Genomic DNA, 27,964 nt, shown 5'->3' on the forward strand with positions numbered 1-27,964 from the left:
TGATCAAATGCTAAGACTTATTTAAATAGACTATATTATCAAGACAGACTAATTGAAATGCCACCTTTCACAATAATTTAGTTTGAGGAATTCAGGAGACCAGAAAATAAGAGAAAAGCATTTTAAAGAAGTGAATTGTTGGACAAATGGTATGCATATTTCAAGTTTCTAATCATTTCCTTACATCTTCAACAAAAAAATCACATAAGGTTCAGAAGTAACATCTACTGTCCATGTGTAACATTCTTGGGGAGAAAATCATGTGAGGACAAAAGAATACATCACTCATGGTACCTAGCAAGTGTTTAAGGAAAGTCTTGTAAATACCTTCTTGGAGTACATCTTTTAGAGTTATCCTCTCTCTGGAGATTGCTATGTCCTTCACTTTAGCTTTTGCCTCCATCAAGGTGACGCTTTTAAGATCATTCTTCTCTATACGTAATGTAGGATAACCTGAGGAGCCAGCAGAGCCAAACAAACCAATATAAATACCCTTATAATGAGAATCCAAGCACATCACTTCCCTCAATACCACCTACAGATGGAAAGAACACTATTAATACCAAGTTGTAAGTAATCAAGATAAGGTTTCAGCATAAAATACAAGGCAACATGAATATAAATGCCTCTGAAGTGAGCACATGCTCAGTCATTCTATATAACTAACTCATTCAGTTTTTATTTGTTTACCTTGTTATATACTTAAGCCAGTTATTGCCTTAACCAAATGCACAGATTGGTGGGCAACTAAACAATCATGCTCAGAACTGTGCAGTACATGGCTACAATGAAGCCAACTTCTTACTATGGATTACAACAGCAATCTGAAAAGCACAGACACATCAGTGCCCTCTTCTGGACATTTGAGACTTCTAAAGAGGTGACTATATTCAGGCAGGTTTTAATGATATTGTAGTAATGGAGTCCATGGATAAATGTTTAAAGGGACAACTTGAAAGTCATATTTATTCAAAATCTGCTACAAGTTAACACTTAAGATTACCAAAACCAAAGTAGGTCAGAGAAAAATGATTTTTTTTTCAGTTTACTTTGTACATATATTTTCTGTTTAGTCATTTCTACTGTTTCCCCATCGGTATGGGTCTCAGACAACAGGTAAAAGATCCTTAGAAATAGAAAAATGTAGGTTGAACTCCATTTAGCAAGAAGTCTCACCATGGTAATGACGATACACAGCATTGCCACTGTAAATCTGGTTTGATGTTTATTGTCATAAAGCACAAAAGTAAAGCTGGTTTCATACAAACAGTATGTGTACTGAGAGTAGGATCCTTTATAAGACCTAAAGAAACCTAGATTATGTGACATCACCAGTGCAGCACAATCATTTTAATTTACACGACATCTTTCATCCAAAGATAACAAAACAAATGTTAAACCTCAAACCCACCTCGTAGGAGAGTTAACTATTGCATATGTATTCACAGGTAGCACAAACCACATTCCATCAATCAAGGGACCCTGCTGGAGTACGGCTCTGCCTAAAGAAGATCATGTGAGTGTCTTTTTTTAGGCTCATTAATAGGTTTCCAGGGGCTCAAGATCCTGCCAAAGTAACTGAAGTGCAACTTATCTGAAACCCCACTGGGTTGCTCCTTATTTGATATGACATCACCAGCATAGCGTGCAAGAAAGGCGAGGAGGGTTTGGGAAAAAGGTAGATCTAAAATCACTGTATGCTAATGTCCTTTTCTGACCTCTTGTGGGCATTCATCATAATTTTGAAATAGATTCTTAATTAACAGTTTCTTAATTCTATTTGTAAATCACCTTTGCAGGAGCTTTTTTGTTAGAGGAGAATGAACTCAAGACTTCAGAATTCACTTTGTTAGGGAAGATAAGTGTATGCAATTTCGAGGACTGTTATTGGAGATTATAAATGCACAACTTCCTCCAGTTGGAGGCATCAGGAAAATTTATTTGAGATTAAGTCTATTTCTGAAGGCGAAGGAAGTTCACTGAAATTTCTCCTGATATACTGTACTGGTGGCGTAAGTAACATCACAGTGATAAGAATAAACAGTGGAAAGTTTTTGGTTATATGAGCTTTTTTTTTTTAAATCAATGTTTTAATATTTTTACTTTAACACATTCACCCTATTCTAGGTAGCAGAATAGTGAAATATGATTAAAACCTCAACTTATCCCACTACTAAACAAAACTCAGCCAGTATACATGCAACTGCCAAGTGCTCAGGCAAACAGCTGAGCATTGTCAAGAACAAAAAAGTGACTTGATTTACAGTTTTACTCTTTCTAAACTAGCCACTGGAGATACATTTCTATTGAGAGAAATATGCAGCTGGGGTTAACAGGAAGGTGGAGTTAGTGCCTCCTCTCTGGCTTCACTGACAGTTCACACCCTCCTTGTGCAAAGACATATTCCTCACCTGCTAGCCCAGCCATGTCACCTCCTCTTTGGATCTCTCAAAACAGGCTCTCTGAAATACAACATCAAGTTCACATTCCTCATAATTGGCATGGAAAGCCTTCATAGACCTACCCTACATCTCTGACCTCATGCCTTAGTACATTATCTCCAACCCTAGAGACCCTTTCCTTCCTTTACACTCTTAATACTCCTGACTCCATGTTTTTTTCTCCCACACTGCTGCATGTCTGGAACACACTGCTGATGCCCATTCTAGAGACAGTCAAAACTTCTGAGACAAAAAAGAGTTTTTGAATAAAATAACTTTGAGAGTCGAGCATGTTGCATAGCAAATTTTGATTTTTCAGCAAAAACTGAAATTTTCAGCCCAAGTTCTTGGGTTTTCAATTTCCACCGAAAACACATTTTCTACAGGATTTTTTTATACCAGCTGTTCCCATTCAAACCACTATCCCGCCTCATTCAAGTCCCCATTTAAAACCCAACTCTGATGTCTACCATACAAGCAACAAATTAATTACAAACTAGTACATTACCACCATCCCTGAATTCTGCCTCATCCTCTTGTTTTTGTGTGTCTACCTTCTAGATTATGAGCTCACTGGGGGAGAGACTGTCTTTAATTGTGTGTACTGTAAAGCATCAAGCACACTGATGGCACTAAAACTGAGAGAGATGTTCTAGTGGACGTAGACTTAAAGAACACGAACTTTGTTTTAAATACAGCATCAAACTATTAACTCAATGCTTCATAGATTAGATAGAAAAAGTTATATCAGCCATTAAGGAAGTTTCTGTAAGAAAAAAATTACAGTATATGCAATTAAGTTGATCATTTAGGAGAAAATATTAGTCATAATTATATGATTGAGTACAAGAAGTGCAGTAGACAGGTCTAAATTTGGATATTACAAGCCAAAGTGAAGCTATTTCTCATCTATTTATTTCAATTTAAATAAAAAAAGCCTGTACAAAGCTTTGGACATATTAAAACAAAACCCCAGCAACATTAAACTCATTTAAAAGGAACTCTGCTAGCCAGTCACCTATGAGAAAAGCACCTTTCCACAGTCTAATCATGTGTTTAGCACTCTTCCAAAACCCTATTAACAGATGTCTCTTACACAGGGGTGGCTCCAGGCACCAGCGCAGCAAGCGCGTGCCTGGGGCGGCAAGCCACGGGGAGCGGCGTGCCAGTCCCTGTGAGGGCGGCAGTCAGGCTGCCTTCGGCGGCATGCCTGCAGGAGGTCCGCCGGTCCTGCGGTTTCGGCGGTGGGTGCACCGAAGGCTCAGGACCAGTGGACCTCCCGCAGGCATGCCGCTGAAAGCCGCCTGACAGCCGTGCTTGGGGCAGCAAAATACATAGAGCTGCCCCTGCTCTTACAGCCTGCCCAGAAGGTCTCTTTCTGACCAGAGGGGGAGCAAGTTCCAGAACCCTCAAGCCATGCCAGAGAATTCACTGCCAACAGACTCCCACTTTGACTGCTATGGCAGTATGGAATGGGGAGAGGGGCAATTCCTCCTTACTGTTGTAGTTTTATAAATGAATTTCTTACTCAGGAACTTTTCTACCAGAGGTGAAGTTGATCAGTCAGTCATCTCCACTATAAAGCTCAGTCCAATTCCTTTCCCAGACTTCTCAAGTGACTTCCAGCAAAGGTGACAATAGATAAAACATCAAAAGAGGAAAAGAGATGGGAGAGATTAAGGAGAAATGGATTGGGCTGATTTTCGGTATCAGAGAAAAATAAGATGGTGGGGACATATAGTCTTACTAGAAAGTTAATGGTTTAAACATGCAATGAGCATTGATTGTGTGACAGGCTTTCACACTGTTTGTTCCTTTTCCTTTCATGGATGCTTCTCATGCATTCACCTCTGCACAATATCTACTTGCTATTCTCTCATCACAAGCATCCGGTCTCCCACATCTTCCACAGCTCAGTTAACAGAGTCATCTCTGAATCTGTGTTCTGTCTTTTTTTCATTCTCTTTCCTCAACCTTTCCCAATTTTCATTTAGGTATTATTTTGTTTTTGACTTTTTAAGATGTTTTCTTCCTCTCCCAAAGCCTTATCTTGCAAACATGGAAATCAATGGCTAATCTCTCCCTGACTTCAGTGGATATAGGATCAGGGCCTTTTTCATCAGCGGTTTCCTCTTCCCCTAAACTGTATCTACAGCTCCCTCAGTACTTCCTGGTTTCCCCTCCTAATCTTTTGTTGCTTTCCCATATGGTGTGGAGAAAGTCAATAAGGAAGTAGTATTTACTCCTTCACATAAACACTAGAACTAGGGGTCACCCAATGAAACGAAAAACAAACAAAAGGAAGGACTTCTTCACACAAAACGTACAGTTAACCTGTGGAACTCTTTGCCAGGGGATGTTGTGAAGGCCAAAATTATAACAGGGTTCAAAAAAGAATGAGATATGTTCGTGTAAGATAGGTCCATCAATAGCTATCAGCCAAAATCGTCAGGGATGCAACTGCATGCTCTGGGTATCCTGAAGCCTCTGCCAGCCAGAAGCTGGTACTCAATAACAGGGTATGGATCGCTCAATGACTGCCTGTTCTGTTCATTCCCTCTGAAGCACCTGGCATTGGCCACTGTCAGAAGACAGGATACTAGATTAGATGGAGTATTGGTCTGACACAGCATGGCTGTTCTTATATCTTCCCTCATATGCTTCATAACTCTATTTCCTCATATTTACCTCCACTATGTTGTTCCAGATAAGGCAGAAGATAATTAAATGCTGAAGCATCACCACACTTGCAGAGCTTTTAAATTGATTTTCTGCTCTGCCTGGAGCAGCAACATGCAGAGAAACAGCACCCAGAAATAAGCATTATTACTTCATACTGATGTCCAAGCCTGAGCCCTAAATGAAGATGCTTGACCCTCTCTCATCCATTTCCTGCAGATCTTTTTCTCTTACATACTGCTATTTGCTGTTTTCAAGAAATCCTAAAGCACTGCATAAGAAAGCTCCTCGGAAGGATTAGGCAAGACATCAGTGGATACACAGAGGCCTGGTCTACACGACAGAGTTAGATTAAAGTAAGCTGCCTTGCGTGGACCTAGCTATGCAAGTGTCTACACTTAAAATTATTTCCCATGAATACAAGCATCCAAATACAGCAAAGCAGTACCACCACTTTCCCGAGCGACGCTGAGCCACGGTCAAGGTACTGAAGTCAATGCAGCGCAAGTGTAGACACTGGGTTACTTATTTCGACCCTAACAGTCCTTCAGCAGCTGTCCCACAATGCCCATCACTGACCACTCTGGTCATAATTGTGAACTCCACTGCCCAGGGGTCATGGAAACCAGCACATTTCTGAAATGCCTTTTCCTGGCCACCCAGCTCAGCGAGCACATCTAGCAGCTTTCCACTGCCTCTTGCCCAGCTGACCATGCCGGCTACACATCCAGATGCACTCTGTCCTGGAATAGACAAGAGATATTGGATCTCCTGGGCCTACTAGGAGAAGAGGCTTTGCAGTCATAGGAACATCAACATCTATAAGCAAATCGCACAGGGAATGCATGAAAAGGTGTGCGAAAGGGATCAGGAGTAGTGCTGCGTGAAAGCGAAGGAACAGCATGAGGCATATCAGAAGGCTAGGGGGCCAACAGTCTCTTTTACAAAGAGCTGCATGCCATACTTGGTAGACACCTTACTGTCACCCCACAGACCACTGTGGATACCTCTGAGGAGCCCAAGTCACAGACCCCCAGTATGAACAGCAAGGATGAGGAGGATGAGGGGAGCAAGTGATGCCACAAGCCAGAATCTATTTGAGACTCTACTGCAGTCTAGTCAGTTCAGGTGTCAACTAAAGTTTGTAGCACAGACATGGCCAGAGACAGCTAGAATAGATGCATCTGATAAAGCAGAGGAGTAGAGACATTTCTCCCCAAATGCAAAAAATATCTAATTGAAGGATAAGCAGCAAAACCACAGATTCATACAGATGTGATGATGCCTTGGACAGAATAGCAACATGTAGTTTGCCTAAACTGGCAAAATGACATAGCAGAGCTTATCATAGGGGGAGGGATAGCTCAGTGGTTTGAGCATTGGCCTTCTAAACCCAGGGTTGTGAGTTCAGTCCCTGAGGGGGCCATTATAGGGATCTGGGGCGAAAAAAATCTGTCTGGGGATTGGTCCTGCTTTGAGCAGGGGGTTGGACTAGATGACCTCCTGAGGTCCCTTCCAACCCTGATATTCTATGATTCTATAGAATCATAGCAATGCAGGGCTGGAAGGGACCTCAACGAGTCATCAAGTCCAGCCCCCAGCACTGGGGCAGGACCAAGTAAACCTAGACCATTCCTGATAGGTGTTTGTCTAATCCAGTGGTTCTCAAACCTTGGGTCGCAACCCCATTTTAATGGGGTCACCAGGGCTGGTGTTAGACTTGCTGGGGCCGAAGCCCGAGGGCTTCATCCATGAGTGGCAGGGCTCAGATTACAGGCCCCCTGCCTGGGGCTGGCTTTGGCCCTCCCACTCTGGGCAGCAGGGCTTGGGCAGGCTCAGGCTTTGGTCCCGCCCTCCTGGGTCGTGTAGTAATTTTTGTTGTCAGAAAGGGGTCGAGGTGCAATTAAGTCTCAGAATCCCAACCTATTCTTAAAAACCTCCATTGATGGGGCCTCCACAATCTCCAGTGGACACTTATTCCAGAACTTAATTACCCTTGTAGTTCGAAATTTTTTCCCCAAATATCTAACCTACATCTCCCTTGCTGCAGATTAAGCCGATTACTTTTTGTCCTACTTTCAGTGTACATGGAGAACAATTGATCACTGTCCTTCTTAATAACAGCCCTTAACATACCTGAAGACTTATCAGGTCCCCCCTCAGTCTTTTCTCAAGAAGAAACATGATTAAAGCAGATCAAAAATGGTATAAAGTTCAGAAAACCTGATGCTCTCCTCTGGAATCTCTACAATTCATCCACATCTTTCCTAAAATGTGGTACCCAGAACTGGACACAGTACTCCAGCTGAGGCCTCATCAGTACCCTGTAGAGCACTCCCTTTTCCTACACACAACACTCCGGTTAATACACCCCAAAATTATTTTAGCCTTTTTACAGCTGCATCACATTTTGTTGACTCATTCAATTTGGGATCCACTATAACCCCTTGCTCCTTTTCCATTGTACTACCACCCCCTCCCACCTTCAGCAGTAGAGTTAGTCCCCATTTTGTAGTGTGTATTTGATTTTTCCTTCCTAAGCAAAGTACTTTGCACATCTTTATTTAACTTCATCTTGTTGATTTCAGATCAATTCTCCAACTTGTCAAGGCTGTTTTGAATTCTAATCCTGTCCTTCAGAGCGCTGCAACCCCTCCCAGCTTGGTGTCATCTGCAAATTTTATAAGCATACTCTCCAGCCCATCATCCAAGTCATTAATGAAACTATTGAATAGTAGTGGACACAGGACTGACCCGTGCTTGTGACCTCAAAGAAGAATTTTGGCTGGCAAATTGTTATCAGAGGCCCAGGAAGCACAGGCTAAACAGATGCCAAGCCCAGATCTTGTTCATGCTCCTCCCTCTTGGTCAATATGAATGTCATCAATAGGACACTTATCATTGGGACACTAGGCCAGCCCAGAGTCACCTGTTGAACATTTTTGTAATTAGATTAATACTTACTGGTTACTGGTGTGGCATTGTTAGGGGTGTCAGCTCTCAGGTACTGTGTCGTCTGTGTAGAGGGCTGAGATAAACCTTGTGAGCTGCTGCTGTCACTAATGCTGTTTTAACCCAAAAAAATTGACAAAACATCAAACTTGCTTCTGTAACATAAAATTCTTAAGATCCTGTCAGAGAAATTACAGCATATCAAAATTAAATTTAGAAGATTATCCATAGTACTGAGACTAAGGAAAGCAGGGTGATTTCCCATAGCACACAGTTTGATTCTCCACAACCTTATCACTATTTTCCTTTAACATTTAATGCTTTTCATTGATTTGCATACTGATCTATTTTCTATTAAGTTTTCTCAATCCTTGTTTAAATGTTAAGATACGTGTACAGATAAGTCATGACAGACAAAAAGCATTACTTATCTCCAGGAAGTTTCATATACCTTCCTTATTTTGTTGATACTAGTCTTCTATTGTGGTTGAATAATATTCATTAAATAGACCCACAGCACCAGTCTGAGCCAAGCATAAAGCCAACAGGTACAGTTCATGCTTCCATACACACATATGCACCTTGGTTCAGACCTGTAAAGATGGTTACATACCTGTTTGGTAACTTTTGTTCTTCCAGGTGTGTTGCACATATCCATTCCATTTTAGGTATGTGCACCGAAGACAGAACTTTTTCCAAAGCAGTACCCGTATCAGGTACCCGCGTGCTCATGTTGCTAGGTAGGGTATAAAGGGGCAGAGTTGCCCTGATCCCTCAGTTCCTTCAAACTGAAAGTCAACATCAATTGTGACTCAAATGAAGAGGGGGAGGAGGCTGGGTCATGGAATGGACATCTCAAAGAGTTACCAAACAGGTATGTAACAGTTTTTAATTCCTCAAGTGCTTGCACATGTCCATTCCACTTTAGGTGACTCACTAGAAATTCCAGATGGACGAGGGTAACAGAGTCTACCTAAACAAAGACTGCAATACCCCTCTCCTAAATCTACCTTTGTTGAGGCCTTGGAAAGAGCATAACGAGTAGTGAAGGTATTAGCCAATGACCAAATCTCAACCTGGCAAATGTTACTGATGGGAATGTGACTTAAGAAAACAGCGGATAGTTTTGTGCTCAACTCTTTGAAGTAGTGGATTAGTAGTAATATAGCACAGACATACAGGAGGAGATCCAAGAAGAAATCTTCTGCAAATGTAGGTTGCCCTTTCTTCCTTTCAGAGGAGATAAACAGCTGGAGACATTCTAAACTCTTTAATCCTGTTCAGGTAAAAGGCTAACGTCCTACCAACATACAGTCTGAAGATTTTCCTTATCTTTGAGAGTGAGGTTTCAGAAAAAAGACTGGTGAGTATACATTGAGATTAAAATCCAATACCACTTTGGTAAAAAATTTGAGGTCCATTTTTATTAAAATAACTACCGTTATATTCAGGCCACTAACACACAAAGGATTGGGGGGAAGAGGGGAAAAACAGATCTTTTCTTCTATAGGAGGATGGAATGCAGAGATAGCTGCCAGATGAACTCTCAGAACTGACAGACAGTCCTCTCTTTTAGGTGAAGCAGGTAATCCAGTTAAGTGAATGGGAGCACATGAAAGAGATCTTTCTGCTGGGACCACACTGAAAATCTCTTCCATTTCTTGAGGTATGTATTCTGGTGGAAGGTTTCCTGCTATTTAAAAGAACATTTTGAACCCCAAGTGAACAGACTGCTTCCAGGAGAGTTAACCACTGGGCATCCAAAACACCAGCATACGCCAAAAGGGCCAGGATGCAGAGTCCTGCAAAACTATGACCAAAACTTGAGGGAACATTATAGGATACCAAACTGATTCTTGGATCTGTTGAGCCTTTCAATCTGATGGGGTCAGGCTGGCGCTATCAAAATTGGATGGGCATGATCCTGTCTGAGTTTGCTCAAAACTCTTGGCGCCATTAGGATGTGGGGGGGGGGGTGGAGAATGTATAGAAATTTTGCCTTCCAGGATAGTAGGAAAGAGTCTGACACAAACTTCAGGCTGTGACCTGCCCTCAAAACAGAAATGGTGACACTTTGTTCTGCCAGGTGGTGAATAGATCTATTTCTGGCATTCCCCAAATTTGAAAAATAGACTTCGCTATTTCAGGTCCGAGGAACCATTCATGATCTCTGCTAACAATCTGCTGAGATTACTAGACAGTTTTAAGACCTGGTAAGGTGAGATGCTTTGAACATAATCTCCTTCCTGAGGCAGAAAGACCAGAGGTTCATTGCCTCTTGGCAAAGGTGGCTTTGATCTAGCACTTCCCTACTTATTTAGATAGGATATCGCAGCTGTGTTGTCTGAGCACCTGCACCAAACAACCTTTGATGTGGGGAAGAAACACTTGACAAGCCAGGCAGATAGCTCAAAGCTCCCAAATATGGATATCGATGGAGAGATCCTGATCTGACCAGAGACTCTGAGCCTGGAAGTCCCCTAAATGAGCTCCCCAACGGAGAGGTTAAGCATGTGTCACTAGGGTCATGGAACGTAGGGTTGGGGCAAAGAAGATCCCTGACCACTGTGTAAACCTCAGGTATTGTCGGTTCCGAGAGCTTGGGGTGTACCGCAAATGAAGTCGATATAGAAGGTACCAGCAATGGAATCTGTCTTGATGGCACCAAAAGTGATGCCAGAGTCAACAGATATATTGCTAGATGATGAATGTGGTATCAAGGAATACCTAACTGGATTAGGCTGAGCTCTAACCTTGATACCAGACTACTTCTTATGAGTTTCCATAGGGGACTTGGCTCTCAAAGTGGAAAAGAACGTCTTCTAGCTAGAGAAACTGAAAGCATCCAACTCCTTCTGGTGTTTATGTGGTACCAGGGAAGGAGAATGCCTTCCCTGTGACAAGGGGAACTGCCAAGTCTAGCAGTGCACACCAAGATGGAGTTGAGACCAAACCGCTATGTACGGAGCAGCTGGGTTCTTACTGGAGGGGGCAAAGCTGCTTCCATTAAGATATGTTGAAGTCAAACTCCTCTCAACTTTAGTCCTGGATTTAAAAGCCATACACATAGGGGACTTATGTCATACACGACCCACTCCTAAACAGTTTAAACAACTAGAATAAGGGTCGCTGACTGGCATGGATTTTCAACAGCAGGAACAGCACTTAAATCCCACAGACCTAGACATGCCTTGCTACTGAGTTTAAAGCCCAGAGAATGTAAGAAACTAAACAGGTTACTAAAACAAGTACCACTAGCCATCAGTATAAACTATTATGTACATAATGGAAATTATTTTCTTAGAGAAAGTTAAGGGAAAGCGTGACTAACACACACATGCTTTGACTACCGATCACAGGCAGTGAGAAGGAACTGAGGAGGATTGGGGCAGCTTTACCCCTTTATATCATGGGCAGAGGGTGCAGGTGCTGCCCCCATAAGTTACCTCTATGCAAAAAAATTCTGTGGCTTCAGTGCACTGGCACACACAAAGTGGAAAGCGCACATGCATGAAGAATACCAGTATATACAGTACAGACCCAGTTACGCGTGAATCGGCTTAACGCATGGTAGCGCCATGCCTCCCAGTGCTACCTATTTAACATGCGAGACTCCTTAACAGGCGGTACAGGAACTTACTATGTAGCGCTACAGATTTGCTCGCTAACTCACTGACATAGAAGTCGACAGGAAGTGCGAAGCGGAAACGTGTTGTATGCCTTTACCGCCAACGGGAGGGGGGGGCAGCAACACTGCAGCAGTGCTTTAAGGATCCTCAAAGCACTACCGCAGCAAAGGACCATCCTTAAAGCGCTGCCCTACCAGCAGGGCTGCCGACCAGGAGGCAAAAAGGACAGGGACATTAAAGTGCTGCCGCGGCAGCGCTTTAAGGACTGTCCTTTGTCGCAGCAGCGCTGGGCCGCCGACGGGGGTGGGGCGCAGCAACGTTAAAGCACTGCCGTGGCAAAGGACCCTGGCGAGGTGCGGGGGCAAAGGAAGCACCTGCCCCGGGGCTGGCTATTTAAAAAAGGGCCCGGGGCTCCGGGCGGTGCGGACCAGGCAGCCTGGCTGGGAGATGCTGACTCCCTAGCCCAGCCCCTTCCGCCCAAGGCCCCACCCCTTCCGGGGGCCAAAGACGCCCTGTCCCGTACCGGTAAGTGTCCTGAGTTACTTTCACCCCAGTGTAGTAATAAATAAATAAATGTTTTTATTAGATTACACATTTGAATTTATATTCTTGCAAAGCAACGTTAACAGATAGGCCTGCAGTATTTGGGACGCTGTGAATACATATGTAATCCTAGATAATTTTATATTATATATCTTATATTTCAGCGCGGCCCTCTTAACCCGCGGTCTGTTAACACGCGGTCGTGACGGCTTGACTCCCGACATCCACGTAAACGGGTCTGTACTGTAAGCCTTTGGGATTCTCTTATGAGACTGCCAAAACTGGTTTTCAAAAGTTAATAGCTACAGTAGTAAACTATTACAGAGATCATACTCAGGTTAGATCACAAGTGATTTGAGAGCCTCTTTTCCCACTGCTGTTTGCTCAGCTCACCAGCTTTCTATACCCCCCTTATTTAGGTTAGCTAATCTCCTACCAAGACTTTAAAAAACTACTGTGTTTTGTACAGAGCCTAGCACAAAGGGACTGAGATCTCAGCTGGCGTCCCAAGGCCCTAGTATAATACCAGTGACGCACCAAATAACTGACTACAATGAAGACAATTTTTGAGCATCCAAGTTCTCTCAAAACTAGGAAAAAGCAACTATTTTCAGTGTACTCAGATACACTCTCTTCAGCTGTGACAGCCTGAGTAGCTCTGAATTTTTGGCTCCCCAAAGCTTCTATCCCATTGCCCCTAGTCAACTTTATTGCACAAGAGGATATGGTATTTTGAACCATGTCTGCAACTGCTGCCTCTGACAGGGCTTTATGTTTAACCGCCACACAGTTTCAGCCTGAAAGTGAAATAGTAGGTGCAAAACCATCTTAAAGAGTTCACTTTGAGGCACAATCCCTTCCTTGTCCTTTCCCACCTGTTAAGAAAGAGAGTCATAATGGGTTCTTAAGAGATAAGAAACTTCCTGGCCACAATGAAATTTAAGTATTCCAATAAGGCCTGAAGGCAGGACAGAGAAAAGGATCTGAATATAATCATAAGTATTAAAAGACACCCCTACCCCAATTACTGGCTGTTTCAAGATAGTGGTGACAGTGTATGGTCCTTTTCTTTACCAACCTCCTATACCACGTTTCTTGACCCAGAGATTCCCAGATTCTGACTAGCACTCTAACAAATGGGTGCACTACCATTGCTGTTGAACAACGCTGCCACTTTACGTAGCTGGGCCCAGCATTTCTGTTTTGACCATTTGGAGAAAAAACTGACCGCTTCAAATTAAACAAGTCTAAAGAGAAGTGCCATGATCAGCTTTTGCAAAAAAACACAAGCCAGAGAGGAGCTGCCACTGGATTCTGATTGACAGGAGGGCACCCAAACTGCCAGCATTCCAGATTATTGCCTTTTTACTTATCCAGTGCAATGGACTGCTGCTGCTGCCACCTTAGCTACCTTACTTCAAGGAACCCAGCTATGCAGATCAGAGGTCAGAAGACAACACTGTCTAAGTACAAGAAAGGAAGGAACATATTATGACAAGCAAACAGTGACAATTAGTTTCTCAGTTATTAAAAGTGATTCTCGGTGTATGTGTCTCTTTTTACACACAACAGACACCTTCACAAATGTCAAACAATTGTATATGAAAAGAAGATTGTATACTTTACCTGTCATCCAACTCTATTCTTTTCATACTATGAAGATGCAAGACAGCTAATATTATTGCCACCAGGAATATAACAGCACAGCAAACCCCTACACTGATATAAAACACACGGGTAGAAGTGGTGGGAGCGGCATTTACAGGATCAACTGAAATGGAAGGGTAAAACATGTCATTGAAACGTACTTTTCTCCAAAAGAGAGAGAAATTACATCTATCAATTTCAAATGAGTTCATATATGATTGTATAAGGAGTATGTTGGGGTTTTTAATTCAGTCTAATACTAGCACTTGTTTTACACCAGTCTAAAATAACTGGACCAAAGAAAGGCAGCCTTGATGTCTCTCAATGTTTAGCTTTCCATTAAGCAAAGATTTAAAGACTGTTTTCCCAGTAGAGGTCAGTACAGGACAGAGTAAGCAGACTCAGGAAAAGATCACAACATTCTAACAAGAAAAAACTCCCAGAATCCTACTGCCTTAAGCCAAGGCCAAGACGGAGGGCTTGTCTACACTGACAAGTTTTGTCGCCAAAAACTGCCTTTTGGCGACAAAACAGCAATAGCGTATATACTGTAATGGGACTTTTGTCGAAAAAAACGTCCAGTTTTGGCGACAAAGAACTTCCACCCCTGCGAGAGACTTTGTCTTTTCCCCTCCCTTTATTGTCGACAAACAGCCAGTGTAGACACAACGCCTCTCTCCCTCCCCCATTTTATTGGCCTCCAAAAAGTGTTCCACAATTCCCATGCTGCCGCTCTGGTCAGCAGTTTGAACTCCGCTGCCCTGCAGCCAACCCGCCCATCCCCCTCGCAAGCCCCGGGAATTTTAAATCTCATTTCCTGCTTGCTGGGTTCCCAGCTGAGCATGGCTGGCTATCGCACCAAACGCACTCCCGCTTGGACTACCGCTGAGCTGTTGGATCTGATCAGTATATGTTCAGTTGCAGCTGCGATTGACCCGCAGGAATCTCGACACATATGGGCAAATTTCTCGAGGCTTGTGTAAAAAGGACCATGATCGGGACACGCAGCAGGCAGAATGAAGATAAAGGAGCGGAGGCAGGAGTACCATAAGGCGTGGGGGAAGGCAAACCATCACTCCAGTGGTGCACCTAAGACCTGCCACTTCTATAAGGAGCTGAATGCTATCCTCGGTCGTGACCCCATCTCCATCGCAGATAGCCCTGTGGATACTTTGGAGGCAGCAGAAAGAGGAGGTAACCTGGAGGCTGAAATTCTGGATGAAGAAGTGGAACTAGAAGAGTATGTGGAGCTCCCAGCGGGGGTCGCCTGGTGGAGCCGCCAGCCAGTAACTTTTCTCCACTCCAGAAGTGCTCTATGGGAGCAGGAAGCAGATGAGATGCTGGGTAAGTTGCTGTGGCTTGTGTAGGGAATCGAAAAGTGGGAGGCAGGTAGTGTTTTATGTGAACTGGACATTGCCTGGTGTAGCTAATCTGCATTGCTAAGCAGTGTGTTGATGGACATCAAGACCTGCAGAGAATCCTACAGAAAGAGGCTCTGGAACATTTCCAAGAGGTACTTGTTAATAATCCTCTACTGCAGATTCCAAGGGATTGCAGCCTTATTAGTTCCCCCATTGTAGGAAACTGTACCATGCCATTTAGCAATCACTGGAACTGGGACTAAAGCAGCACATGGCTGAGCTGCATATAGACTGGGGTGAAAGCTGCAAACATGCAGTAGTTGTGCCCTGGTTTCCCTGCTTACCCGCAGCAGTGAGATGTCAGCCAGCAGGTTAGCCGCCTGTGAAAAAGTGTGTGATAATTTTAGAATGAGTTCCCTGCAAATCTCCCCTGCAAGCCATGTCCGTTTTGTCTGTACCCACAACCACCTTCCCCCCACTCCCGACACTCACCATGATTAGGGTGCTCACGGAGCTCTGTGCCTGCCTAGAGTCAGTGAGAAAATGATTGCTACTAGTTGCAAAAGGCCCTTGTTACTGAAACGTTTCAATCGTTTGCTGGAATGTAACAATCCCTCTTCTGCGCATTGTCCACAGCAGCCGAGACCTTGGGGAACACACCATGCACACCTGCCAGCCAGCTTCGGCAGATAAGGAAGAAGCTGTGACGCAGCAAAGACAACATGTTCAAGGAGGTGCTGCAGCGCGATGAGGGAGAGACCAGGGAACACAAAGAGTGCTGGGAAGCCGAAAGTCAGGACAGAAAACAGAATGCAGCATTTGCTGGGCAAGCGACAGGGTGGATGATAAAAGACAGAGATGATCAAGTCTTTGATACAGCTGCAGACAGAGCAGATCCGTGGTTGACCTCCACTGCAGCACATGCACAATTCTTTGCCAACCCCACCCCCCTCTATGCCCAGACATTTCTTTTACTTCACAGCACTCCTGAGTTTCCCCATCACTCCACCCCCTCTCACAGGTTGCACAATGATAGCTGGAGCTACAAACAGTTGTGAGGTGTTACCCTTTTTAACAATAAATAAAGGCTAAGGTATTTAATGGTGCAGCATTTATATTCTGTGTTCTACAAAAGCATATAGCAATCAATTCATTCTTGGGAACAGGCTTCTAAAACATTTTGTTGCATGGATCTTGGGTCCCAAAATCATTCATGGATGCACCAGGGAAGCAACTCCAAAGCAGACATGTGTTAGTGCCCCTCATTGTCAAAGTGGTTCCTCAAAGCCTCTCTGATGTTAAACTCCAGACTCCTCTGAAAGCCTTAGCATCGTCTGTTCAAACTGTTGATAAAACGCTCCTTGCTGCTGTCCAGGTGCCCTGTGTAAGGTTTCATGAGCCAGGGCTAGAAGGGGTAAGCTGGATCATTCAGGATTACTAAGAAAGTCTCCGCCTGCAGCTTTCTGTACAGGCCACTGTTCCTGAAGATGCGTGCGTCATGCACCTTTCCAGACCAGCTTGCACTGATGTCCGTGAAATGCCCCCGGTGATCCACAAGCGCCTGTAACACTATGGAGAAGTATCCCTTCCTATTGATGTATTCTGAGGCAAGGTGGTCTGGCGCTAAAGCTGGAATTTGTGTGCCATCAATCGCCCCGCCACAGTTAGGGACAACCATCTCCGAAAAGCCATCTACTATTTCATGCACATTTCCCAGAGTCACGGTCCTCCGCAGCAGGATGAGATTTATTGCCCTGCACGCTTGGAGTAATGCAGCCCCAACAGTGGACTTCCCCACTCCAAATTGATTTGCAATTGACCAGGAGCAGTCTGGATTCACCAGCTTCCAGACAGCGATTGCAACACGCTTCTCTACCGAAAGGGCAGCTCTCATTCTGGTGACCTTGCACCGCAGGTCGGGGGCCACCTCAGCACATAGCTTCAGGAAGGCTGCTTTACGCATCCTAAAGTTCTGTAACCACTGGTCTTCATCCCACACCTGCATGACAATGCGATCCCACCAATCAGTGCTTGTTTCCCTAGCCCAAAAGCGACAGTCTCACAGAGCACCTGCATACAGTAATGCCAAGAGCACTGATAAGTTGCTGCCGTCCATATCACACACGAGTGCCTGTGATTCATCCTCTGTCAGTAACTTTGCGAATAACTCTGCTGCCATGTGAGATGTCCTCACGACAGTTAACAGCGCATAGGAAAGAAGTGCAGGATCCATCCTCTCTCACTGCAGATGCTGGTGCGCACTACAAGGACTGGCAGTTGTAAAAACGGTGCAAAAGGAAGCCAGAAACCACTGGAGGGCTGGGACACAAAGCAGTGCATGACGGGACATTTTGCATGTCCCAGGATACGCCGTGCTCCGTTTCCGCCTTCCCACAACACCTAGCAACAGATGGTGTCGCCAGGCACTGTGGGATACATACCCACAGTGCATTGCTCACACTGTCAACAATGGTGCCCCGAATGTGGGCATGATCTGTCGACAGAGGGAGCAAATGTAGACTCGCTGTGGCGACTTTGCTTTTGTCGATTTTTTCATGTTGACATTAGTTTCATCGACAAAACCTGACAGTGTAGACAAGCCCAGGAAACAGCAACCCAATCAGTGCCATCATATACTCACCAAGGACACCCTGGTGTCCTCCAGGCTAAATGTAAAGGGGCAAGGGGGCCTCTAAACTGCTGGTCTTGGGGGGCTGCTCACTGGAAACTAACAATCCCTCCCCACAAAAAATGCTATCGCTACCAAAGTACACATGAGGGAACTGGGAGAGCTGCGGTCAAACCAGCCAGGTGCTTCTGACTCTCTCCACTCATTCTTGCAGATTTTGGTAGAAACTGCACTAGAGAAGGGGAGTTATAAAGAGGCATAACTTTGCAGCAATGAGAAATCCAATTCAGCCATATATAGCATGGAGAATCACACTCAAGACTTCATATTGGAGGGCAGTATGGCGTTAGTGCACAGAAGTTGTGTGCCTTTCCCCCTCCCCCCCACCCTGAACTGACCTGCAGCTTAAAGGCTCCCTAGCCTGTAGCTCATGGGTACCTCACACTCTGCCTTTAACAAGCCTCATGGGTGGGATCCCTGGTGCCTGTCCTACCCTTGTTTAATGCAGCAGTATTTACAGGTGATTAAACCTGCCTTTTCAACCAACCAACCTCAACTGCATGGATTCCTGGAGGCCAGCACAAATTAGCAGTCACTGGGCTACCTGTCATGCCTGCCCTCTACAGTGCTAAGAAGCTGCCATTTGTGTGCACCAAAAGGAGGTAAGACCTACTCCTATTTTAGGAAGAGGGCCCTACCCACTCCCCTTGATTTTTAAACAACGTCCATATTAGGCAAAAAAAGTGCACAGGATAATTAAGTAAAGAATTAGCACCACAGGAAACGGAATAAAGATTCCCATTGAGTTCCAAAAGAATTTTTACAATAGCTTATGTTTTGGGTTCCACAACAGGTGCTAGCATGCTGTGGTTGGCATTTCCAACTCGAGACATGGTTAGGGAGATAAAAAGGGCCAAAGCCACTTCACACTGCACATTTACTTCAGCAAGTTAAATGGCACACACAACAAATTCTAAATCTAAAGGTCAGAAACAGATTGGTTTTGATAGCTCAAAACTTGACTGATACATGACTCCAGAAAAGTTGTCATTACCCCAGAACACCTTCTCACCCCCATTATATATTGCTGACTGAACAGAAGAATGGAGTTAACAAAACTGCAAAAAGCCTATCTCTAAAATCTGAACTTGATGGAAATTACTGTTTTCACATCATTCCCTTCATAAAGAAGATACATCACAAGGTTCCTGTTAAGTTATGCCAAGAGGAATAAGTGCCCTTAATATTACTTACAAATAGCTTTGCTGCTGTTTTTGTCAGATGTTGGAGTTTTTACTTCTTGTTCAAATTCTAAATCAACAAGAGAAAAATGTGAAGTTCTAGTACACATTTTGTATTGTAATTCCTTTACACTGAATCACCTGGTTCATTTTTATAAAAAACTGTTTTCCTAACTCAGCAGACTGAATTAAAACCTATTGTTAAGGTTAATTTCAGCTTTTCATTATAACCATGTTTTCCCATGCTCCCAACTTTCAAAAATTCTCCTTCCCAACTGAATTTGCCATGTTTGGTCTCAACTGAGTCTCCCAATTCCTACAATGGGTGGGAAAAATGACACCGTATAACCTTTGTCCACAAATTCTCAAAATCTAAGGACCACTGATACACAAATGGCTATTTTTCAAGCTATCCTAAAGTAATCAAAACCAATTTTCACCAGAAAAGCATTTTTCAGTAATAACTACTTTCCTGCAAAATATCAGCTTTCAATCTCTTTGCACTAATTTTATTGTACGAGAAGTAGCTTAACTGCTTTTTGCTCACATTTTCTAAAAACTTCCGTTTGGAAATTCATAACCAAATGGAAGCGAAGTCATTCTGCCCTCAGGGTAGATGGTGACTGACAGACACTCCCACACACACTAACACCACCAAATGCTACCAGGAGACTGAAGAATTACGAGGAGCAAGCAAACCAAAGTAGTGGCCGTCTTTGCTACGAGCAGTCTATTGAGAATAAGAGATTAAAGAAAAACATTTTTTACAGTACTCCAAAACCTCCTTCAAAATGGCTGCAGCCTCAAGTAAAAGAAGTGTTCAGTTATGAAAAGTGGCCAAAAAACAAAAAAAGCATTAATCCTCACAAAAAATATATTCAAATGTAGCTTTGTTCTCCAAGTTTCAGTGTTTTAACTATATGGGGAGTTTGAAAAGTCTGCATCGTTTTTTTACTGAGATCATAAAAAACAAAAAAGACACTCAGGGTGCCAAGTTTAAGTGACCCATTTTAAGATCATTTTAACTTACTTTATAAGATATACTTTTAAATTCTTAGAAAAAAGTCTTTCTACATTAAAAATGCTGTAATTTTGGGGAGAGTCTTTTTTCCAGACATAAGTGGTGGTATCCCTGCTTTAAATGCAGAACTCAGTCATAACTATGAAGCTGCAGTCACTATCTCCATAATACAAAGCCAGTTATTCAATTAAAGCCCATCAATTGCCCTGCCTTCCCAATTCTGCCTAAATTTAGAACATTTATTTGTTCCCCCATCATCTTACTTCATCCAAATTTCTCTTATTGATCTGTAAAGCAAGAGATCTTACTCATCCCTCCCTCTACTCTCACGTTCCTGGAAAACATTTTATTCCATCTGAGAGATTCTTATTCCACACCCATCACCATAATCTCTCCCCTCACTCCTTTTTCCTCTACTTTAACAATAAAAGTTGCTGAAGCTTGATGTCTTACTTTTGTAGCACATTTTCCTTCGTTTGAAATTTAAGACTGTGATATTTTTTGAGGAATTTATTGTTAAGTTGAGCTGCATTAATATTGTAACCTCAGAATCTAGTCTGCCTGTGCAGGAGAGTTCAACACGAAACACTGCAAATAAAAAACGAGAGTCAGACATTTGTTTACAATACATTTCAACAATTTTTAATACAATCTTCAAATGATGCAGGATTCTGTTGCACTTTTTGTTTTAAACTCAAGCATTTTCTTAGAATTTCACTTTGGTGTTCAAACCAGGTAATTTCTGGGAACACTTATGGCATTTTAAGGAGCAGCTGTCAAATACATTTAATCTAACAACTGAAATTGAAGTGTGCAGATCTCAAAAACCCAACAGTTTCTGTGGGTAAACAATGGTTGCAGTTACCAAATATTAATGAATCATATGCAGAGGCTTAGTGTGGTCCTCACTATCTTTGGAACACACAGAGAAGTGCTTTATTTCCTCTTATTTTTTAAAACCATCAAGATGGCCTTTTTGTCAGCACCCAAACTGGTCTGAGCAAATTTGTGTGGGAATCTAGCTTAAATTAACATGACTAGGTTTGTTTTCAAGGCTATATACCAGCATCACTGATATCAGCGCAACTGCAGAAATACTAGGCTTGACTCTAGTGCTTACCTGTACAAAAAAGATAAAGATATACAAAAAGCAAAACAGCATTTTACATCCATTGCACACAGGTACAAGTAACTTAAAAGGGTACAAGACAGTGCAGAATTAAACCCAGTAACTGTTACTTTGCTGCTGCAGCAGCAGATGAATGCGTTTGTGAAAATCCCACACAATACAGTTTTATTTCTAAAACATGTTGGAGAGGAATGAATATACACCAAATAGTTGTTTTTATTTGATTTTTTACAATGCATCAATGTCCTTAGTATGTTAAACTTATTTCTACTACTTTTGTTTAAAAAAGGCAATCATTAAGTTACTTATCTATACACTAGAGAAGTGGGATTAAAATCTGCACAACTGTTGGCCAAACTAGAATAAGAACCTTCTATAAATTCTTGGAATGTGATGCTTCCCTTTCTCAGGAAAAGGGAGACAGGGGAGGGAGGGGGGAGGCACGCCAAGTCCTTGCTCCTTCCCCCTCCCTCCTGCCTCTAAAACGCAGCAAGCCAACTGAGTGCCCTGGGCAGAAGGGAGGCAGGAGGAGCAAGGACTCGACGCACCTCCCCCTCCCTCCCCTGCCTCCTGCAGGCGGCAATCAGCTGGCTTGCGGGGTTTTGGAGGCAGGAGGGAGGGGGAGGAGGGAGGAGCGAGGACTCGGCGGGCAGGCTCCCCCCTCCCTCCCGAACGCAGCAAGCCAGCTGATTGCCCCGGCAGGAGGAAGGGGGGAGGAGCGAGGACTCAGTGCGCCTCCCCCCTCCCTCCCCTACGCAGCAATCAGCTGGCTTGCGGCATTTAGAAGGGAGGGGAGGGAGGGGGGAGAAGCCAGGATGCAGCGAGCAAAGTAAAAGGGGAGGAGATGGGGGAGGGGAAGAAGAGGCAGGTCAAGGGTGGGGGCTTGGGGGAAGGAGTGAAGTGGGCTGGGCGGGCTGAAGGTTGAACCCCCGGCCTCTGGTGCTTGCAGAGTAGGGGAAGCTGCCCTGGAACCTAACCCCCACCATTTACATTAATTCTTATGAGGAAATTGGATTCACTTAACATCATTTCACTATAAGTCATATTTTTCAGGAACATAACTGCAACGTTAAGTGAGGAGTTACCGTGTTTGATTTTCCTTTGTTTAGCATGTTTCAGAAAGTAGAATTTGTTTATCACATATCTCAGTGCATCTAAATCAAGTGAGATACAAGTGTTAAGATTTTCTATATACAGAATTATCTAGATAGGTCATAATTGTTGTATTTTATATGTTACAACTAAAATTACACAAAATTATACTATATGCATTTTTGGGGAAACTAGGAAATGTTACTGAGTACCAGAAAAACAGTATTCATGGTAGTACTTTGCATGTGCCTTCAAAGCTGAAAGCCTGTTTACTCACCTGATAAAGCACGAGGGACTTCTCCTTGAACAGAAATATTAGTCTGAGGCATATCTATAGCCATTGCATTATCTACCTGAAATCCCAGTTTATATTCAACCTGTAACAGTATGTGGGAAAAGGTTAAGAAACTTCAATGATAAAACAATTAATATTAACACCTTTTCAAGCAATTTTTATTCGAGATATAAAATTAAAATCACTAATCAAATTTTTTGAGTTTAAAGTACCTCAGGTTCACCACCTAACCTGATTTTCACATGGCATAATGCTCAGTACTCTGAATATCAGGCTCTGTTAAGGTATTTCAAATTGGACATCCAAAAGCACTCTAAATCACTAGTTACATCTCTGAAAATTTAGGCCAGAGTTGTTTTTTAAATAATCCTTTAAAAATGCTTAAGGCTAACTCCAATATATTAAGTTTATTTGCTCAAAAGCAAACACTCATTCTATGGGAATTAAGAAATGAAAACGGACATTACCACTCACCTAGTAAGTCTAAGGGTACGTCTATACTTACCTCCGGGTTCGGCGGTAAGCAATTGATCTTCTGGGATCGATTTATCATGTCTTGTTTAGACGCGGTAAATCGATCCCAGAAGTGCTCGCCGTCGACACCGGTACTCCTCCTCCGCAAGAGGAGTACGCGGAGTCGACGGGGGAGCCTGCCTGCCGCGTGTGGACCCGCGGTAAATACCTTGTAGCTCGAACTAAGATACTTCGACATCAGCTACATTATTCACGTAGCTGAAGTTGCGTATCTTAGCTCGAACTGGGGGGTTAGTGTGGACCAGCCCTAAGTATAAGAAGGCTATAAAAGGTAAAAACTTGTTCAACTACAGTTAAGGTTCTTTTCCATTTTAAGACCCCGATTCTGCAATGCTTGCACACAGGAGTAGGATCAAGGCCCATGCCAAAAATTCCAAAAGTTGTAACTGATTATAAGACAAGTAAAAATTATTTCCCTGCTTTGTTTTAAAGCAAAGGTTGTTGGTTTTTTTTTTATTAGACAGCTAGCTCTATAGGCAAAATGCCTGGATGTAAAGTAAAATGTAACAGGGAGAAGTCTTCACTGAGTAGTGTCTGATCCAATACAAATTGGTTTTGATTTGTCTGATCTATGAACCTTTGAAAATTACACGTTGTGCACATACTGCACAATTAGTACTTTTAAGAAGCACTTTTTGTCAAAGGTCTCACTGGAGGTAGGCTGGGCTATGCATTTGCAGGGAATTAAACATGATGTCCCAGGAGCTCAGAAAAAATCCTACTAAAAATTCATGTGCATACACAATCCTATAACTTGGAGTTATAAGCAGCACTTCTCAAACTGGGGTCTGAGGACCCCTGGGGGGTCCCCAAGGGTAGGGGGTCCGTGGTCCCCGCTGATCAACTCCTCCCCCTCTGGAAGTGAAGCAGGGCTAAGGCAGGCTCCCTGTCGCTCCCAGAAGCGGCCGGCACATCTCATAGACTCATAGACTCATAGACATTAAGGTCAGAAGGGACCATTATGATCATCTGGTCTGACCCCCTGCATGCTGCAGGCCGCAAGACCCTTCCCTGTACTCTACCGTTGAAGTCCCCAGTCCTGTGTTTTAGTGACTTCAATCGGCTGAGACCCTCCTGCTAGTGATCCCTGCCCCATGCTGCGGAGGAAGGCGAAAAACCTCCAGAGGCTCAGCCAATCTACCCTGGAGGAAAATTCCTTCCCGACCCCAAATATGGCGATCAGTAATACCCCGAGCATATAGGCAAGAGTCTCTAGCCTGACCCTTGTTGGCCATTATGTTGTTCATGTACCATTGCTTGGTTTTCCTTGGCTACTATGTTTTATCATTAAACCATTCCCTCCATAAACTTATCCAACTTAATCTTAAAACCAGACAGGTCCGTCGCCCCCACCGTTTCCCTCGAAAGGCCGTTCCAATATTTCACCCCTCTGACGGTCAGAAACCTTCGTCTAATTTCTAGCCTAAACTTCCCCCCGGCCAGTTTGTATCCATTCGTTCTCGTGTCCACATTAGTACTAAACTGGAATAATTCCTCTCCCTCCCTTGTATTAACCCCTCTGATATATTTAAAGATAGCAATCATATCCCCCCTCAGCCTTCGCTTTGTCAGACTAAACAACCCAAGCTCCTCTAATCTCTTTTCATACGACAGGTTTTCCATTCCTCTGATCATCTTAGTCGCCCTTCTCTGCACCCGTTCCAGTTTGAGTTCATCTTTTTTAAACATTGGAGACCAGAACTGCACACAGTACTCCAAATGAGGTCTCACCAGCGCCTTATACAACGGAAGCAGGACCTCCCTATCTCTACTAGATATACCTCGCCTAATACATCCCAAGACCATCTCTGAAGCCCCGGGGGAGAGGGGGAGCACGGAGTGAGAACGGGGTCTCTGCGTGCTGCCCCTACCCTGAGAGCTGGCATTGGCAGGGAACTGCGGCCAATGGGAGCTGCAGGGACAGTGCCTGCGGGCAGAAGCAGTGCACGAGACCCCTGGCCCCCCTGCCAGAGAGATGTGCCGGTCGCTTTCAGGAACCGCCTGAGGTAAGTGACAGCTGGCTGGAGCCTGCACCCCCTCCTGCACCAAATTCCCTCCCAGAGCCTGCACCCCCTCCCAGAGCCTCCTTCACCCTAACCCCTTGCCCCAGCCTGGTGAAAGTGAGTCATGGTGGGGGAGAGCAAGCGACAGAGAGAGGGGGAATGGAGTGAGGAGGAAGGGAGGGAGGAAGATGGGTCGGGGGAGGGGGTGGAACTGGATCTGAACAAGGGGGATTGGGAGTTCCCAAAAAGTTTCAAATCAAAATGGGGGTCCTCGGGTTGCTGAAGTTTGAGAACCGCTGCTTTAGATTTTATTTATATAATGTCAAATGTTTGTATTGATTTACTCAAACCCAGCAAAACGACTGTGGTTCAAATTTTACGAAAACATTTACCCTCAGGCAGACTAGACACAATTTCAGCTGCAAAAACTTCAGCCACAAAGTTGAAGTAATAAGTAAATCAAAATCCTTTAAAATGGAAATGCATATAGACAAACTTTACCACAGGTGTTGCTGCACACTCCAATTATAATGGATATATGAAATAAAAAATCATCTCTAAATACCACTCAAATAGATCCCTCTCTTCCCTCAAGCAACGTCTTTTCTAGGAATCCACAGAACACAAGATTCCAAGTTTTCAAAGGCCTTAATTCACAGCTGCCTGTTTCATGTTTAATTCACTGCCAGTATCACACCTGATAGACAGGTAACCTGTAACTGTATTTTGAAATAAAAAAAGATGATGCCCCAAAGAACACTTATTTAAAAATTTTCTGAACACTTTAGAAATGTTATGTATCCAACAAGCCGTGCCCTTTTCTTCAGTCTTTAATTTCTTCTTGAGCACAATTAGTTGGTTCCCTCTGACTATATATTAAAAAAAAAACCCTCAAAACAGTATATCCTTTTATGCACTAGCCTATTCTAATTTGTGTAAAGGAAAGAACAAAAACGTGGTCCAACTATTGACACTGACCTTTTGTTAAAATCTAGGCAAGACATTCATATATTAAAGTATGTAATGCAAATTCTGTTTATGCTTACCTTGGATTTAGCATGCCAACTGAAATGAAGACTGTTGGTCTCACTGGGTATTAACAGATTGAAGGACAATGCGTAGTGATTAATAAGATCATTCCTCACATAATATAGCTCTGCATCAAGACCTAGAAATCAGAATATTTAGAAAAAAAATTAGGTGAGGAAAGCAAAAGCCACTAGTAACTGAAGCACAACTACAGTCTCTCTTATTTGAGGTATTCTTGACTCTTCGTACTAGCAGCTGTTATATATATATATATACACACACACACACACACATATATATATACATACACATATATATATACATACACACACACAAAAATTCATAAATTCTATTTTTAGATCCATAGTGGAGATGAACCATTATTTTTGTCAGTGTTGAGAAGTACTGCAAATTTCTGACAAAATATTAGTTCATAAGAGGAGCTCACATCCTAAGGACAGAAAAATAGACCAGGTCAAGGAAGGGGAAAGAAAAGGGATTTTCTATACAAACTAACAAGAATCACTACAGGCAGTAATGAATGGACCCCTCATCTCATGGACCACATACTATCTATTCCTGTGCATTAAGGGCTCAATTCTGCTCACATTTACAATGATATATGCAGCACTGGCAGACCAGGTGCCAGCTCAGGCCAAGAGCCCTGGTCCTCAATGAATATTGACAAATGCATAGCTAGAAACCAGTCTTGGTCACCTGTGTGTTAGTATTGTTAAATAGATATTAGAGTTATGAGAATGTGTTTAGATTTTATGAAATGCGTGTAGGATGCTGCTTGTATTAATCTTATTAATATCTGTATCCCATGTTACAAGGTAATATTTAAAGTGTTTGCTCTCTAACTATAAAAACATTTGTTAAGACTATAACCACGCCCCTCCACCGCCCCCATCAGGAGAAAAGCATTACCAGGTGTGAAATACTAGTTTACCACAAAAGCTGTCATTTCCTCCCCAACAAAAGGTGGCCTTCAGACACCAGCCAAACCACTGGAATATCAGTGGACAAAATACTTTGCTGATTGGTTCCCCCACACTGAAGAGGGTACATACACGAGCCCTCATCCCACCATAGCTTGAACACTGGGGGAAGGGAATACAAATTCCTGACCAGAAGGATCTGTATTACTATGCTGCCTGGAATTTGGAGAGGGCAATATTTCTAAGCATAAGCAAGAGATCCCCATCTGCTTAGCCCTAAACTACATTAGTTAGTTTAATACAGGATTGGCTACAAATTAGAGGATTGAGCCAAAAGAAATCTGATGAGGTTCAACAAAGACAAGTGTAGAGTCCTGCACTTAGGTCAGAAGAATCCCATGCACTGCTACAGACTATGGGCCGAATGGCTAGGCAGCAGTTTTGCAACTCTTCTCAGGGCTGACATACTCATTACACCGCACATACTAGTGTCATGGTATTTATTTAAAAGGTTACAGTGTACTCCTGGGGGAATTCTGCAGTAAAAAAAACAATTTCTGCACCAAAAAAACCCATAAATTTCTGCATATTTTATTTGTCAAAATAATGCAATATAATCACACCAGTTTCACTTATTTTGGTAATTTATTTAAACTACCATACAGAAAAAAAAATCACAACTGTTCAGCATTTCCTAAATACATGAAAGTTAAATTACAAATACTAGGTAACCAATACCCTGCATTCCAGTTATAATCCTGGATTTTCATTTAAATTGCATAACTTGTTTTGATGTTC

General features: G+C 43.1%; 1 protein-coding gene across 2 annotated transcripts in view; it reads right to left on the reverse strand.

Annotated features, from left to right (window-relative positions):
- Positions 1-27,964, reverse strand: part of RYK (receptor like tyrosine kinase) — a 108,173-nt gene that overhangs the window by 57,247 nt on the left and 22,962 nt on the right. The window contains exons 2-9 of one of the 2 annotated variants that reach the window (XM_054039425.1): positions 26,243-26,364; positions 22,642-22,741; positions 22,358-22,426; positions 20,597-20,731; positions 19,136-19,192; positions 13,871-14,015; positions 8,085-8,185; positions 328-453 (exon numbers count right to left, since the gene is read on the reverse strand). In XM_054039425.1, coding sequence (XP_053895400.1) covers positions 328-453; positions 8,085-8,185; positions 13,871-14,015; positions 19,136-19,192; positions 20,597-20,731; positions 22,358-22,426; positions 22,642-22,741; positions 26,243-26,364 — 855 coding nt within the window. The remainder of the gene's footprint in view (positions 1-327; positions 454-8,084; positions 8,186-13,870; positions 14,016-19,135; positions 19,193-20,596; positions 20,732-22,357; positions 22,427-22,641; positions 22,742-26,242; positions 26,365-27,964) is intronic. The other variant, XM_054039426.1, reaches the window with a different exon arrangement.

This window comes from Malaclemys terrapin, chromosome 9, assembly GCF_027887155.1.
Source record: "Malaclemys terrapin pileata isolate rMalTer1 chromosome 9, rMalTer1.hap1, whole genome shotgun sequence".
NCBI classification, from domain to species: Eukaryota; Metazoa; Chordata; order Testudines; family Emydidae; genus Malaclemys; species Malaclemys terrapin.